The 15,707-nt window shown below is 47.2% G+C and overlaps 1 protein-coding gene across 2 annotated transcripts in view; it reads left to right on the plus strand.

Moving 5' to 3' along the window:
* ANKFY1 (ankyrin repeat and FYVE domain containing 1) overlaps positions 1-15,707 on the plus strand; it is a 67,385-nt gene that overhangs the window by 28,910 nt on the left and 22,768 nt on the right. For both annotated transcript variants that reach the window (XM_077296489.1, XM_077296488.1), the window contains exons 6-10: positions 1,043-1,192; positions 4,497-4,662; positions 4,759-4,963; positions 8,155-8,223; positions 8,369-8,568. In XM_077296489.1, coding sequence (XP_077152604.1) covers positions 1,043-1,192; positions 4,497-4,662; positions 4,759-4,963; positions 8,155-8,223; positions 8,369-8,568 — 790 coding nt within the window. The remainder of the gene's footprint in view (positions 1-1,042; positions 1,193-4,496; positions 4,663-4,758; positions 4,964-8,154; positions 8,224-8,368; positions 8,569-15,707) is intronic.

Here is a 15,707-nt window from a genome sequence, read left to right on the forward strand (position 1 = left end):
TTTTACGGTTAGTACCAAAAATACCTCTTTTTCAGCATGGGTCCTGGGAAAATGTATGCAGGCTTTTTTGTGCATGGCTTTAGGGGAGGCTTCCTTCTTAGGTGACACCTATCCATGCCTTTCCTCCGCAGTGCACACATAATTGTGCCACCAGAAACACTCCAGTTTTACTTTCGACTTCTCTAGTGAAATTGCATGTCAATTTTGATCAACCCTTCTCCTGAGAAGATGCTCATGTTAGGTGTTTCGTGGTCCGCCAGGATGTCTCTGTCAGATGATTGCAGTTCCATCTTTGTTAGGATATGTGCTCATGTTCAGGAATTGGCAGCGATTTGGACGCAGTGCATTTCTGTAGCACATCTCCGCTGCTTCCAAAACTCTGCCGGCTATTGAACGCAGGTAATTGTGCATGTGTTCACTGAAGTGTGCGGTTTTATCTCGTCAATACATTAGACATTAAATAGACATGTGGTCTGGAGAGACACACACCGCATGTCCATCTCCGTGGGTGAGCAGCGGGCGTTTCTTGAAATCCCATCCACTATGCAGTAACATCTGGACGCTGCACAAGTACTCGTGACATTTCTCTTCCTTGTGGTGCCATTGCTGACTGCATAAATTCGGAAAGGGTTTTCTTTAAGTAACAGCATTTTACAGTCAGTTGTCTGATTGACACATTTAATGAATAATTGTACTTAGATGTGGTTAAATTTTTGTTGATTTGAATTTTATAGTCTGAGCATTAGCTTTGGTCCTAAGACTTTCATTGGGGTGTATTCATTTTTGCAACATGGTCTTTAATGATTTTGTTTGGAAAATTTCCTTTTTTGGGTGTGCAAAATAATAAATTTTATTTACAATCAATGGTCAACATTTGTGGGAGTATTTTGTAGAATGATATCCCAGAGAAAATGTGGAATCTGAAAGGAAAATAAAGGTTTGCTGACAAATCTGGTGGGGTGTACTCATTTACGCTGAGCACTGTTTATGCTGTAGTAGACAGATGCATGATAATTGATATTTTCTTTGCTTGTACCTTTAGGATGACCTAAGAAAGGAAGACTTCAGCTCAATGAGTGCTCAGCTGCTGTACAAAATGTTTAAATCAAAGACTCAATTCCCATTACATAAAGCAATTAAAGTGGAAAGAGAAGATGTTGTTTTTTTGTATCTGATAGAAATGGATTCCCAGGTATGGTAACAATACAGCAAAAATAGAACTTGGACACAAAATCAATGAAAGAGTCTGCAATAGATTGCGAACTGTTGCTCTTTTATTGTTAGTTTCCTAAAAAGGGGTGCAGGTGGAGTTTGTGGCTGCTGTCTGTCTTTTCTGCAGGTTCTATAGCATAAATATATGTACCGTATATACTCGAGTATAAGCCGAGATTTTCAGCCCAAATTTTTGGGCTGAAAGTGCCCCTCTCGGCTTATACTCGAGTCATGATCGGTGGTGGGGTCGGCGGGTGAGCACTGTCATATACTTACCTGCTTCCGGGGCTCCTGACGCTCCCCCTGCCCGTCCCACTGTCTATGGTGCCGCAGCCTCTTCCCCTGTTCAGCGGTCACGTGGGACCGCTCATTAGAGAAATGAATAGGCTGCTCCACCTCCCATAGGGGCGGAGCCGCATAATTCATTTCTCTAATCAGCGGTGCCGGTGACCGCTGACAGAGGAAGAGGCTGCGGCACCGAAGACCAGCTGTCCGGGGGAAGGAGCGGGACGCCGGGAGCAGGTAAGTATCGCATATTCACCTGTCCTCGTTCCACACGCCGGGCGTCGCGCCATCTTCCCGGCGTCTCTCCGCACTGACTGTGCAGGTCAGAGGGCGCGATGACGCATATAGTGTGCGCGGCGCCCTCTGCCTGATCAGTGAGTGCAGGGAGACGCCGGGAAGATGGCGCCGAGGAGCTGCAAGCAAGAGAGGTGAGTATGTGTTTTTTTTTTTTATTGCAGCAGCAGCAATGGCACAGATTTATGTGGAGTATCTATGGGTCAATGGTGCAGAGCACTATATGGCACAGCTATGGGGCAACGGTGCAGAGCACTATATGGCACAGCTATGGGGCAACGGTGCAGAGCACTATATGGCACAGCTATGGGGCAACAGTGCAGAGCATTATATATATGGCATAGCTATGGGGCAACGGTGCAGAGCACTATATGGCACAGCTATGGGGCAACGGTGCAGAGCACTATATGGCACAGCTATGGGGCAACGGTGCAGAGCACTATATGGCACAGCTATGGGGCAACGGTGCAGAGCACTATATGGCACAGCTATGGGGCAACGGTGCAGAGCACTATATGGCACAGCTATGGGGCAACGGTGCAGAGCACTATATGGCACAGCTATGGGGCAACGGTGCAGAGCACTATATGGCACAGCTATGGGGCAACGGTGCAGAGCACTATATGGCACAGCTATGGGGCAACGGTGCAGAGCACTATATGGCACAGCTATGGGGCAACGGTGCAGAGCATTATATATATGGCACAGCTATGGGGCAACGGTGCAGAGCATTATATATATGGCACAGCTATCTATGGGGCAACGGTGCAGAGCATTATATATATGGCACAGCTATCTATGGGGCAACGGTGCAGAGCATTGTATATGGCACAGCTTTATGTGGAGCATCTATGGGGCCATAATGAATGGTATGGAGTATCTATTTTTAATTTTGAAATTCACCGGTAGCTGCTGCATTTTCCACCCTAGGCTTATACTCGAGTCAATAAGTTTTCCCAGATTTTTGTGGCAAAATTAGGGGGGTCGGCTTATACTCGGGTCAGCTTATACTCGAGTATATACGGTATATTATTAATTTAGATGGCAATGTTATAATAGTTATAGTGATCAGACATGGATTCCCAATTACTCACACAATCGAACATTAAGTATAGTTAGATTACTTATAACCCACAATGCCATTTGTTGTGAGAAAAGCTTCTAGCCCTTTTTTTCAACATCTTCATGCTCTAGCCCATTTTCTTTTTTTTTTCGTTTCCAGTTTCTCCTCTCCTTCCTCCCAGAGTCATAACTCTTTTTTTTTTTCCGTCCACATAGACATATGAAGGCTTGTTTTTTGTGGGAAGAGTTGTACTTTTAAATGACACCATTCTTTTTATTACATAGTGTACTAGAAAACGGGAAGAAAAAAAATTATTTCCTAGCCTCCACCATTTTCATTTTCAGAGTGTTAGGCAGCTGCATAGAAAAACCCATGGCTGCCGTTTTTTGGCACAAGGATAGACGAGGCTTGGTTTTTATGAAGCTGGGAAATTTGCATCACCTGGTCTTTCCTAACAATGATAGTGAACAAGCCATAACCCTAACAGGCTACTTAACCCCTTCATGACCTTGGGATTTTCCGTTTTTCCGTGTTCGTTTTTCACTCCCCTCCTTCCCAGAGCCATAACTTTTTTATTTTTCCGTCAATTTGGCCATGTGAGGGCTTATTTTTTGCAGGACGAGTTGTACTTTTGAACGACATCATTGGTTTTACCATGTCGTGTACTAGAAAACGGGAAAAAAATTCCAAGTGCGGTGAAATTGCAAAAAAAAAGTGCAGTCCCACACTTGTTTTTTGTTTGGCTTTTTTGCTAGGTTCACTAAATGCTAAAACTGACCTGCCATTATGATTCTCCAGGTCACTACGAGTTCATAGACACCTAACATGACTAGGTTATTTTTTTATCTAAGTGGTGAAAAAAAATTCCAAACTTTGCTTAAATAAAAAAAAAAAAAAAAAAAAATTGCGTCATTTTCCGATACTCGTAGCGTCTTCATTTTTGATGATCTGGGGTTGGTTGAGGGCTTATTTTTTGCGTGCCGAGCTGGCGTTTTTAATGATACCATTTAGGTGCAGATACGTTCTTTTGATCGCCTTTTATTGCATTTTAATGCAATGTCGCGGCGACCAAAAAAATGTAATTCTGGCGTTTCCAATTTTTTTCTCGCTACGCTGTTTAGCGATCAGGTTAATGCTTTTTTTTATTGATAGATCGGGCGATTCTGAATGCGGCGATACCAAATATGTGTAGGTTTTATTTTTTTTTTTATTGATTTATTTCGATTGGGGCGAAAGGGGGGGGTGATTAGTAATTTTGACCGGGGGTGCCTAAACTTTTACATGTGACTGTATATGTAATAGTGTAGGTGTAATAATATACTCACCGCTGCTCTGTACCTCTTTTGGGTGATCTTGTTTGCTTTTGCGGCTGCTGCCTGACATTGAGTATATGTCCCCGCTTAATTGTAAAGTGCTGAGAAATATGTTGGCGCTATATAAATAAAAATTATTCTTATTATTATTGAGTGCTGCTGTTCAGCTTACTTGTAACCAGAGCCCCCAAGTCCTTCTGTTGTGTATCCCTAGTATACTACATGTAATGTGTATGTCACAATATGACTACTCCGGGCCAGATGCATTACTTTGTTTTGCCATGAGAATTCAGATCAGCAAAATAATGGTGTTTAATTTTTCTTTTTAGTTGCCTGATAAGTTAAATGAGCTGGACCAAAATGGAGATCTTGCCCTGGATCTTGCACTGTCTCGGAAGCTAGAGGGTATAGCCACGACCTTAGTTAACAGTAGGGCAGATGTTGATTTGGTAGACAAGAAAGGTTGGAGTCTGTTGCACAAAGCAATCCAGAGAGGTGAGTAGTCATTAGTTTTAGTTACAGGGTACGTTTTGGTATTCTATTTCTATTGTATGCTTTATCATGAATGTCAAATTGTTTATTTTTCAACAGATGATAAGTTTGCTGCCAATTTCCTCATTAAAAATGGTGCACTTGTAAATTCTGCTACACTTGGGGAACAAGAGACTCCACTCCATCTGGTCGCTGCTTGCACAATGAAGGACCACTCTTTGGAAGTCATGTCCGATATAGCACAAATTGCTGAGGCACTTTTGCATGCAGGAGCTAATCCCAACATGCAGGACTGTAAAGGAAGGTAGGCTTATGCTTTACTGTGGGGCTATCTAATTAACAAAGACTTTTTCACATATCCACTTTGCAGAAATTAAAGTGGAAAGCGGTTTATAAAGTGATTTTTTTGTTCACTCTGAATGATCTTTTGGGGCTCTCATTTCACAGACTGATTTAATTGCTTTAAATGGGCACTGTAAGATTTCTCTTACTGAGTGTATTGGGGGACACTCACTTGGCGCGGGATTAATGTAGCCAGGCACAATTTTCTAACAAAACAGTCCATGTGGTTTATTGAATATGCCCTAAACCGGGTTATGCAAAGTTCATTACTTATATCACATAAAACACAACAGGCACCAACAGTCTCTTTGGTACCTGACGGGAGCTCCTGCTCCTCATGCCGACTCCGTTAACCTCTTCTGGGTAAGCTGCCTAACGGGGATCCCCAACTTGCCTGGTCGGCACCCAGTAGTCAGTCCAGACCTCACCGAAGGACTCCAGCTTCCCCACACAGTAACTGTCCCTGGCTCCGCAGATCCCGGTCCTCACCTCGTGCTATTCAGGGATCCGGTCCACCTCGCAGGACCTCCCAACACCCAGGTAGCCGGGACCCCGCCTGGTGGCCTAGTCCGGGTACTCTTCAGGACGTCCTTCCCCAGCCGGGAACGTCCAATACCCAGGCCACCCGAAGCCAAGTCTCACGGTCTCAGGTGCTTGCAGGACCCTAGTCATTCCTAGGACAATCCAGCACCGACCATCTCAGGTGCTTGCAGGACCCTAGTCATTCCTAGGACAATCCAGCACCATCCATACATCAGGTTCCTCGGTTCCAGGTGCTCACAGGACCCTAGTCATTCCTAGGACGATCCAGCACCTTCACCGGTCAGCTCCAGACACAGGGAGCTCACAACGAACACTGACCCACACCCTGGTCACGTTACATACTGGTGCATCCAACACTGCGGAGACACCATCACGTGTTTCTCAACGCAGTGATCCAGAACACTGCCCCCATCCCTTATGGGAAATATGCAAACGCATGTAAAGTAAGCTGCGGAGACACCATCACGTGTTTCTCAACGCAAGCAATGAATAGCCAGGCCTTTCTCCGGGAAGGAACAACCACGGGAAGGGCAGCATCCAATAAAGGAGAATATCCAATAAAGGAAGACCACCTATGCCAAGCATGGTATCCATCCACAAACAGCTGTTTCGGGGTTTTTGCCCCTCATCAGTGTGGAGTAGGAAACTGGCTATTAGGAGCAGTGCCTGGTGAAAGGCTATGAAGGAACAGATGAATGACCTCGGGGAGACCAAAACATCCAACACTGCGGAGACACCATCACGTGTTTCTCAACGCAGTGATCCAGATGGTGTCTCCGCAGTGTTGGATGTTTTGGTCTCCCCGAGGTCATTCATCTGTTCCTTCATAGCCTTTCACCAGGCACTGCTCCTAATAGCCAGTTTCCTACTCCACACTGATGAGGGGCAAAAACCCCGAAACAGCTGTTTGTGGATGGATACCATGCTTGGCATAGGTGGTCATTTATTGGATATACTCCTTTATTGGATGCTGCCCTTCCCGTGGTTGTTCCTTCCCGGAGAAAGGCCTGGCTATTCATTGCTTGCGTTGAGAAACACGTGATGGTGTCTCCGCAGCTTACTTTATATACGTTACATACTGGTAACCACTCCCCTGGGTGGGAGTGTGTGTGTGGCTAGTCTGACCCTCCCATCTCTCATGACTAGCCCTGCCAATCTCCCATGAGAACTATACACATAACACAAACTCTTGAGGGACTACAGGTCCCAGCAGACCAACTTACATTCAGATTGACAGTGCAGAGTAACCTCCTCTGCAACACACATATTGGCCATTTACAATTCTGCCAAACTTTCTCTCTACACCATCACGCCTCCAAGCGCATACTGGGGAGATCATGCAGCGCCCCCTACCTGTCACAGGGGTTACTGCATCACATATATCACAGCACATTAAGGGTTAATTTCACCTATGCTCCTCAATATCTGGTTGTCTCACAGGGATTGTCAAATATCTTATACTTGTTTTATAGATTAAAAAAAATTGAGTTAGGCCTTATTCATGCATTCATTTCCATTTTGTGTCCACCATTGTGCGACTCCTTTTTTCATCAGTGTATGTTTTTTTTCACTGATCCTTTTGCTTGTATGACTGAGTTTTTTTATATTCAAAACGGACCACAGTTGGACATGTCTCAATTTTTTTTTCATGCAGACCCTCAGTCAGTAAAGAAAACCTGACATATCAGCCCCATGGAATATCATATCTATGTGCTGTCAGATGACATGCACATGGCAAACAACTGTGAATAAAGCCCTCCTAAAATATTGGAAGACGACCTAACATTCTGAGCTGGGCTGCTGAGCAAAATATCCATTGTGTTGATGGAAGATTGGACTCTTGCCACACTGCCAAAAAGACCCCAGACTTGTCACTTGTTTTAAATACCATGGAATATGTCTGAACTGTGCTTACTGATGCAGTGAGATGACATCCATGATAATCTGCTGCACGTAGAGAACTTCTAGAGTTTTCGCGTGATTAGAGCGTTAACATTACACAGGTCAAGATGGCAGAACTCATTGATTTCATGCTCCCCCGGGTGATGGCTTTGAAGAAAACAAGTGGTGGAATAGCTACATTTTAATATGCATATTTGCCATTTGTATAGCATGGATACTGTGAGATAGAACTGTTCCTGAGAGTAACTGCTTACTGACTGTTTGACCCTGTGTATGACAGACCAAATATAAGAGTCATTTGAAGACATGTTCCTCAAAAGTAACAATGTCCTCAATGGGTATTCCTCTTTTGTACTAAAATCATCCCCTGCCCCCTGAAGCATAGAATAGTTGTAAAGCCAGTCTTTGATTTATGCTGCCTATACTTTGGGCATCATGAATCAGATGACCCATTTCCTTTGATAATTAATGGGTAGCTGCTTGCTGGAGAGTATTCCCTTTTTGACCCTTCTTGAAAGAAAGAACCAAAAGGCAAAATTCTGTATTTTTCACTGTTACCAAACGTCTAAAAGATGAATATAACTGTGGGCGCCCTTTACGTTTGGATGTTGTGACATTGTAATTAACAGCAGATGTTTAATATTTTCCTTCCCATTGACGAGCAGCTACTATGTGGAGATGTCTCCTAATTCTTGTTCTTATTTTCAGGACTCCTCTACATACAGCGATTCTTTCTAGAAACGAATATGTGTTTAACCAGCTGCTTCAATGCAAACAGTAAGTAAGAAAAGATTGATGTCTTAGTTGTTTTTTTTACAGATTGATTTCAGGTTCTATTCTAATACATGTTCTGCATTGTACTTAACATGTCCTCTTAGATACAGATTGGTGGTGAGGCTTTGACAATGTCTTCTTTTGTTAGACTAGATTTAGAACTTAAGGATCATGAAGGAAGCACAGCATTGTGGCTTGCTGTCCAGTACATCACCGTGTCCTCTGATCAGTCCGTGAACCCTTTTGATGATGTCCCTGTTGTCAATGGCACTTCATTCGATGAGAATAGCTTTGCGGCTAGACTAATAAAACGAGGCAGCAACACAGATGCCCCCGACACAGTAACAGGTAAAAACAAGAGGTTTGTATTCGCTATAGAGCTATGACTTCAATAATGAAACTACCCGGTCCAAGGGTTTTCATCATTTTCATTGTTATTTACTCGATTTACTTAACCTTACTACTCAGACTTTCCTTCATAGAGGATTATCACAGAGAGGCAATTTTTGAAAATGAATATATAAAAGGCTGTTCTTCAGGTATTTTGCAGTGTTTAAAAGTCTGTTCAGTAAGTGTATGTACTCGACGGGCAAATCCGAAATTGAAACCTGGGGGGGGGGGGGGGGGTCGGAGGGTGGAAAAATGGCGGTGCTTACCCAGAAGAACTGTCGTTTTGATCATTCTTGCCCCTGACCCGTTCCATTTAATGTAGCTTATAATGCACCACACAATGGTCACATACCAGTGTATACAGACGCTGTGCAGAATATTCTCATCCTGCAGACTATACAAGAGACTACCACACAGATGCAGCTAGAGGCAGAATACACAACAATTAATGAGTCTCCTGACATACTTGTTCTGGTAAATAGTTTCATGCTTTGTGAAGTTGGAATTTTGAAGCATCTTTTCCTAGAACTTTGTTATTCATCCTGCAAATGTATGTATGGGTTATTATATTCCTTCTCATTATTTTTTTTCTTCCAACACATCAAGTCGTCATTTACACTATGAGCACAACATAGCAGAACAATGGGGACATTTTCTCTGATTATAGACATTTTCTTTCCTTCTTCATCCTGCCCTTATTGCTATGACAAATTCTCCTGCCAATACATTGTTGGCTTCTCGCTACTACAATTCCCAATTTATCAACTCCAAATAGTCACACCCCAGAAACCTAAATAAATAAAAATTTCAGTCCAAATCCCCTAATTTTACTGATATGCCAAACTATACCTCAAAATAACAGAATCCCTTAGACCTCTTCAGTTAATGAAGACCTCATCCCACAACCCCTTTCTTAACTTAACTTCCTCTCCTGAGATCCTTTTAGCTCCAAATGCCACCACACACAAAGTTTCTTGTGCTGCCAGTGTCAAGAGCCATGCAGGGGGTTACAGAGGTGGAGTAGCTTGGTGATGAAAATTAACCCCTTCACGACCATGAGGTTTTCCATATATGCATTTGTTTTTCCTCCCATTCTTCCCAGAGTCATATTTTTTTCTCCTACGCCTTATTGAGGGACACTGGACCATGGGTGTTATGCTGCTTGCCACTAGGAGGACACTAAGTAAACACAAAGAATTACCTCCTCCTCTTCAGTATACACCCTTTGACTGGCCAGTAATGACCCAGTTCTTGCTTAGTGTCTATAGGAGGCACTTGGGTCTGTTTTTCAGACCCCCACCGGTTTTATTTTTTTATTTTTATTTTCTGTAAATTTTTATTTTTTAAACAACGGAGTGAAGGGGGCGACAGATTCCTTTTCAGGGTCTGCTCTCCCCCTCGAACCTTCAACAGGCGAGCACGGCGAGTATACCTCCCCGTATCTCTCCTGCGACGACTGGGGCACGCCTAATCTACGCTACGGAGACGGTTCCTATATGGTCCCGATCTCCCCCCTGTAAGATGGAGAGCACATAGAGTATACCTCTTATGTGCATCTCCCGGGCTCCTCCGCAACTAAGCCCTCACCTGACGGCATCATGTTGTCCCCACAGTAGCCGTAAGTCCCCTGCGGCAGGCACATCCGTAAGTCCCCTGCGGCAGGCACATCCGTAAGTCCCCTGCGGCATGCACATCCGTAAGTCCCCTGCGGCAGGCACATCCGTAAGTCCCCTGCGGCAGGCACATCCGTAAGTCCCCTGCGGCAGGCACATCCGTAAGTCCCCTGCGGCAGGCACATCCGTAAGTCCCCTGCGGCAGGCACATCCGTAAGTCCCCTGCGGCAGGCACATCCGTAAGTCCCCTGCGGCAGGCACATCCGTAAGTCCCCTGCGGCAGGCACATCCGTAAGTCCCCTGCGGCAGGCACATCCGTAAGTCCCCTGCGGCAGGCACATCCGTAAGTCCCCTGCGGCAGGCACATCCGTAAGTCCCCTGCGGCAGGCACATCTGAACACGCACAGACACTCTCCATCCCCCGGCATAGGGAGGATCGATTGAGCTGGAGGCGGCATCCCTCCTTGGTGAGTAATACCCTTCCTCATGCTGCCTGCGTGGGAAGATGCGGTCCGGGTCCCTGGGGAGAGGTACCGCTGGCTAGAAGCCAGCGGCGATCATTAGACGCGGCATCGCGGCCTCCGGCGCTTTCCGCCGGCCGGCTCCATGAATTTAGTCCCTGGCTTCTTCAGCCCGACTAGGCCGCAGTTAAAATTCCCGCCCACCGCCGGAGCCCCGCCCACTACTCAGGCGCTTCTCGCTCTGAACGAGAAGAGCCCTGCAAATCTCTGGCGCCATCTTGGGACTCCACTTCTGCGGGAAAATCAGCCGAAAACGCTACTTTCCCTCTCTTCCTCCCCGGGGACACCAGCACAGGACCGTGGGTAAGCTGCTCCACTCCATAGGGAAAAGTTTAACCCCTTCTCTGCACCCATAGCCCTGCTATCGCAGTTTATTGGAGAATAGACATACACTATGTCTCAATCTAAGGAGGCTAAAAGGGGCAATAAAAAGCACACTGTGTATTTTTACTTCATGTGCCACTTGCAATTCTGCGTTGCCATGTGCCTACAATACCTCTTTGTGCCAGAACTGTGACCTGGCCTGTGCACAGCCGCCTTCTACCTCCACCGACCCCGTTGAACCTAACCCTCCTGAGTGGGCCGCTTCGTTGTCACGTTCAATGGATTCTTTGGTCAAGGCATTGGACTCTTTCCGGGGATCCTCCCTAAGTCAGAACTCCCCTCCGTCGACCGCGACGGAATCTGGCGCCGATACGGGGCTGTCCGACCACAGGGGGCGTACTGTACTATGGGAATCTCGGGGTTCCAGGAAAAGAAACCTTCCCTTGTCCCCCGTTCACGCTTCAGCATCTGCGAGCTCATCTTCTCGCTCCCCCTCCCTCCGAGGGTCGCCGCGTACATGACTCGGAATACGTGTCGGAGGAATCTTTAACCCAAGACTCCTCGATCGGTCAGGAGACACTTGACTCCCTTATTGAGGCAGTCAACGAAACACTAATGGTGGACAAGGAATCTGTATCCACTCAGGAACACGTTGTGTCTTTTAAAAAGACTAAACGCGTCCAAAAGACATTTGCTAATCACCCTGAGTTTCAGGACATTGTCCAAAAAACACAGGGAACACGCGGATAAGCGATTTACGGCTCAAAAGGCCACTGAAGCTAAATATCCTTTCTCCAAGGACCTGATGAAGGAGTTGCTTCTCTCTCCTGTGGATCATGCTGTATCGCGACTCGCATCCAAAACAGTCCTATCTCTGTCCGACGGTTCATCAGTTAAAAACCCTTCTGACCGTCAAATTGACCAACTGGCTCGCTCAGTCTTTCAGGCCTCGGGAGCAGCACTCGTTCCATCTTTTGCTGTTATCTGGGTGGCTAAGGCAATGGTCGCCTTGGCAGAGGTGTTAACCTCTATGTCCACAACAGTAATCTTCCCCCAGAGGTGGCCAGACTCGCTAACTAGATAGTTCAGGCCGGAGACTTCGTAGTTAATGCTTCCATAGATAAGGCTGCAAACGCAATCTCCATCAGGAGGGCCTTGTGACTCCGCGATTGGCGAGCAGATTCTGCTTCTAAAAAGTCGCTGACTTCTTTACCTTACCAAGCTGGCCGTTTATTTGGGGAGAAACTAGACCAAATCATTTCTGACGCTACCGGAGGGAAGAGTAAATTTCTTCCTCAGCAAAAACCTGCCCTGCCCTTTCGGAGTCAACAACAGTTTTGATTCCGATCCTTTCGTAACAACTCCAGTTGGTCATCCACTTCCCCTGGTTCGGGAAGACAGAAATCCCCAGGTCTCATACAGACCGAACCGTTCCTGGAAACCCAGACCGAGACCTTCTGGCCCTACGGCATCCGCATCCCTTAAACCTTCTACACAATGACTCGTCGACGTGTCCGGCAGACACCGACAAAGTAGGCGGACGTCTTCTTTCGTTCCGTCAAAATTGGCTCTCTGTCATTCACGACGAGTGGGTCAGAGAGCTTGTGTCCTCCGGATACAAAATCGAGTTTTCTTCTATCCCCCCTCCGCGCTTCTTCCAGTCCTCTCCCCCCAAATCAAGAGCGTCACATCATCTTCAGGCCATACAGGCGCTTCAAAGGGACGGTGTCATCTTTCCGGTTCCTCGAGACCAAAGGTTCAAGGGGTTTTACTTCAACCTATTCGAGGTCCCAAAGAAGGACGGGACTCTACGGCCCATACTGGACCTCAAGCTGCTAAACAAGTTTGTGCGGGTCCGACACTTCAGGATGGACTCGCTCCGTTCTGTTGTCGTGTCCCTGGAAAAAGGAGAGTTCCTTGCATCCATAGACATCATGGATGCTTATCTACACATCCCAGTTTTTCCCTGTCATCAGCAGTTTCTGCGCTTCGCAGTCCAGGACGAACACTTCCAGTTTGTGGCCTTGCCCTTCGGACTCGCCACTGCACCCAGAGTTTTCACGAAGGTCATGGCAGCTGTCATGGCCATCCTTCACGCTCGGGGAGTGGTAGTTCTTCTGTATCTGGATGACCTATTAATCAAGGGTCCGTCCCATTCTGCCTGTGAGGAGTCTGTAAGTATCACCGTGGATTCTCTTTCTCGCCTGGGTTGGAAAATCAACTTCGAGAAATCATCTCCAGTGACGGCTCAGCAAATCTGCTTCCTGGGCATGATTTTGGACTCTTCCCACGGGTTAGTCATTCTCCCTCCAGAGAAGGTCTTGTCCTTACAACAGGGAGCGCGCAAGCTCTCCTGCCCAGTCCCTCACTCCATTCACTTCACGATGCACATCCTCGGGAAAATGGTTGCGGCGATGGAAGCCGTTCCGTTTGCGCAGTTCCATCTCCGTCCCCTTCTGCTGTTAGCCTGGGACAGGAGTCCGTTCTACCTCGACCGTCGTTTTCGCCTGTCCCCACAGGTCAGGCAGACCCTCAGGTGGTGGACGCTACAGTCCTCCCTGAACCAAGGGAAGTCCTGGTTAGTGGTGACCACCGATGCCTGCCTTTTGGGCTGGGGCACAGTTTTCAATCACCACACGGCACAGGGTCGTTGGTCCACACGAGAGTCGCGTCTTCCAATCAATATCTTGGAGATTCGAGCCATCACACTTGCCTTACGCAATTTTCACCACCTTCTCGCAGGCCATCCCATCAGAATCCAATCTTGACAACACCACAGCCGTGGCGTATATCAACCGGCAAGGGGGAACCCGCAGCAGGGCAGCCATGCTCGAAGTCTCCCACATCCTACGCTGGGCCGAGACCAATCATTCACTCATCTCGGCGATCCACATACCGGGTGTGGAGAATTGGGAAGCGGACTTCCTCAGTCGCCAAGGTCTTGCCTCGGGCGAGTGGTCCCTCCATCCGGAAGTCTTCCAGCAGATTTGTCTTCGCTCGGGGACGCCGGATGTGGATCTCATGGCCTCAAGACTAAACAACCAGGTTCCCCAGTTCATTGCTCGATCCCGTGATCCTTGCGCCATCGGAGCAGACATCTGGTTCTATCGTGGCATCGCTTCCAGCTGCCTTACATATTTCCTCCTCTTCCTCTGCTCCCGAGGGTCATCAAGAAGATCAGGGCAGAGGGGAGACCGGTGATCCTTGTCGCGCCGGTCTGGCCGCGCCGAGCATGGTATGCGGAACTCGTCCAAATGGTCGCCGACATTCCCTGGCGACTTCCAGATCGCATGGATCTTCTCTCACAGGGCCCGATTTGTCACCAGAACTCCGGGGCTCTGTCTTTGACGGCTTGGCCGTTGAATCCTGGATTTTAGCCCAAGCCGGATTCTTTTCAGGGGTTTCTTCCACCATGATTCGTGTTAGGAAACCCGTATCCATGCGCATTTATCATCGCACCTGGCGCATCTTCTTTTCATGGTGCAATGCCCATGGACGTTCTCCTCTGTTGTTTTCCATTCCGTCCATTCTGGATTTCCTCCAATCAGGTTTAGAGTCAGGCCTTGCCCTAGGCTCGCTCAAGGGACAAGTGTCCGCATTGTCAGTTCTATTCCAACGAAAGATCGCTTCCAGACTGCCGGTTAATACGTTCATTCAAGGAGTCTCCCGGGTTGTCCCTCCCTATAGAATGCCTTTAGCTTCATGGGATCTTATCTTGGTTCTCGGAGTTCTTCAGGAGGCCCCTTTCAAACCATTGCAGGACATCTCTCTCACCCTCCTTTCATGGAAGGTGGTCTTTCTAGTGGCGATTACGTCAATCAGGAAAGTCTCTGAGTTGGCGGCTCTCTTGCCAACCCCCTTTTCTGATTTTTCACCCAGACGAGGCAGTTTTGAGGACTTCTCCCTCTTTCCTACCTGAAGTCGTCTCCTCTTTTCATCTAAATGAGGACATTGTCTTGCCGTCATTCTGTCCTGCACCAACCCATCGTATCGAGAAAGCTCTCCATACTCTGGATGTAGTTAGAGCTCTTGGCGGTACATATCTCGCACGGCTCCCTTCCGTAAGTCGGATGTCCTGTTCGTGCTTCCAGAGGGACATAGGAAAGGTCTACCTGCCTCAAAGGCCAGTCTAGCCAAGTGGATTCGCTCCACTATTCAGGAATCCTACTGAGTCAGGATCACCCCTGTCCCAGCAGGGATTAAGGCGCATACAACTCGGTCGGTCGGTGCTTCTTGGGCCATTCGGCACCAGGCATCAGCACAACATCTTTGCAAAGCTGCGACTTGGTCCAGTCTGCATACCTTTACGAAGCACTATCACGTTCATGCCCAGGCTTCGGCAGACGCTGCCCTTGGCAGGTGCATTCTGCAGACAGCGGTACCTCAGTAAGCCAGTGGTACATGGGGTTTTTAGCAGTGCAATTGCTCCCCACCCAGGGACTGCTTTAGGACGTTCCATGGTCCTGTGTCCCCCAATGAGGCGTAGGAGAAAAGGAGATTTCTGTGGACTCACCGTAAAATCTTTTCCTCCGAGCCAATCATTGGGGGACACAGCACCCACCCTGTTAGCCTATTGGCTGGTTGTTGTTGTGGTTTGTTCCTCAGTTTTTGACATAGTTTACTTGTCTTGCTTTTTATT

Source organism: Ranitomeya variabilis, chromosome 3 (assembly GCF_051348905.1).
Source record: "Ranitomeya variabilis isolate aRanVar5 chromosome 3, aRanVar5.hap1, whole genome shotgun sequence".
NCBI lineage: Eukaryota > Metazoa > Chordata > Amphibia > Anura > Dendrobatidae > Ranitomeya > Ranitomeya variabilis.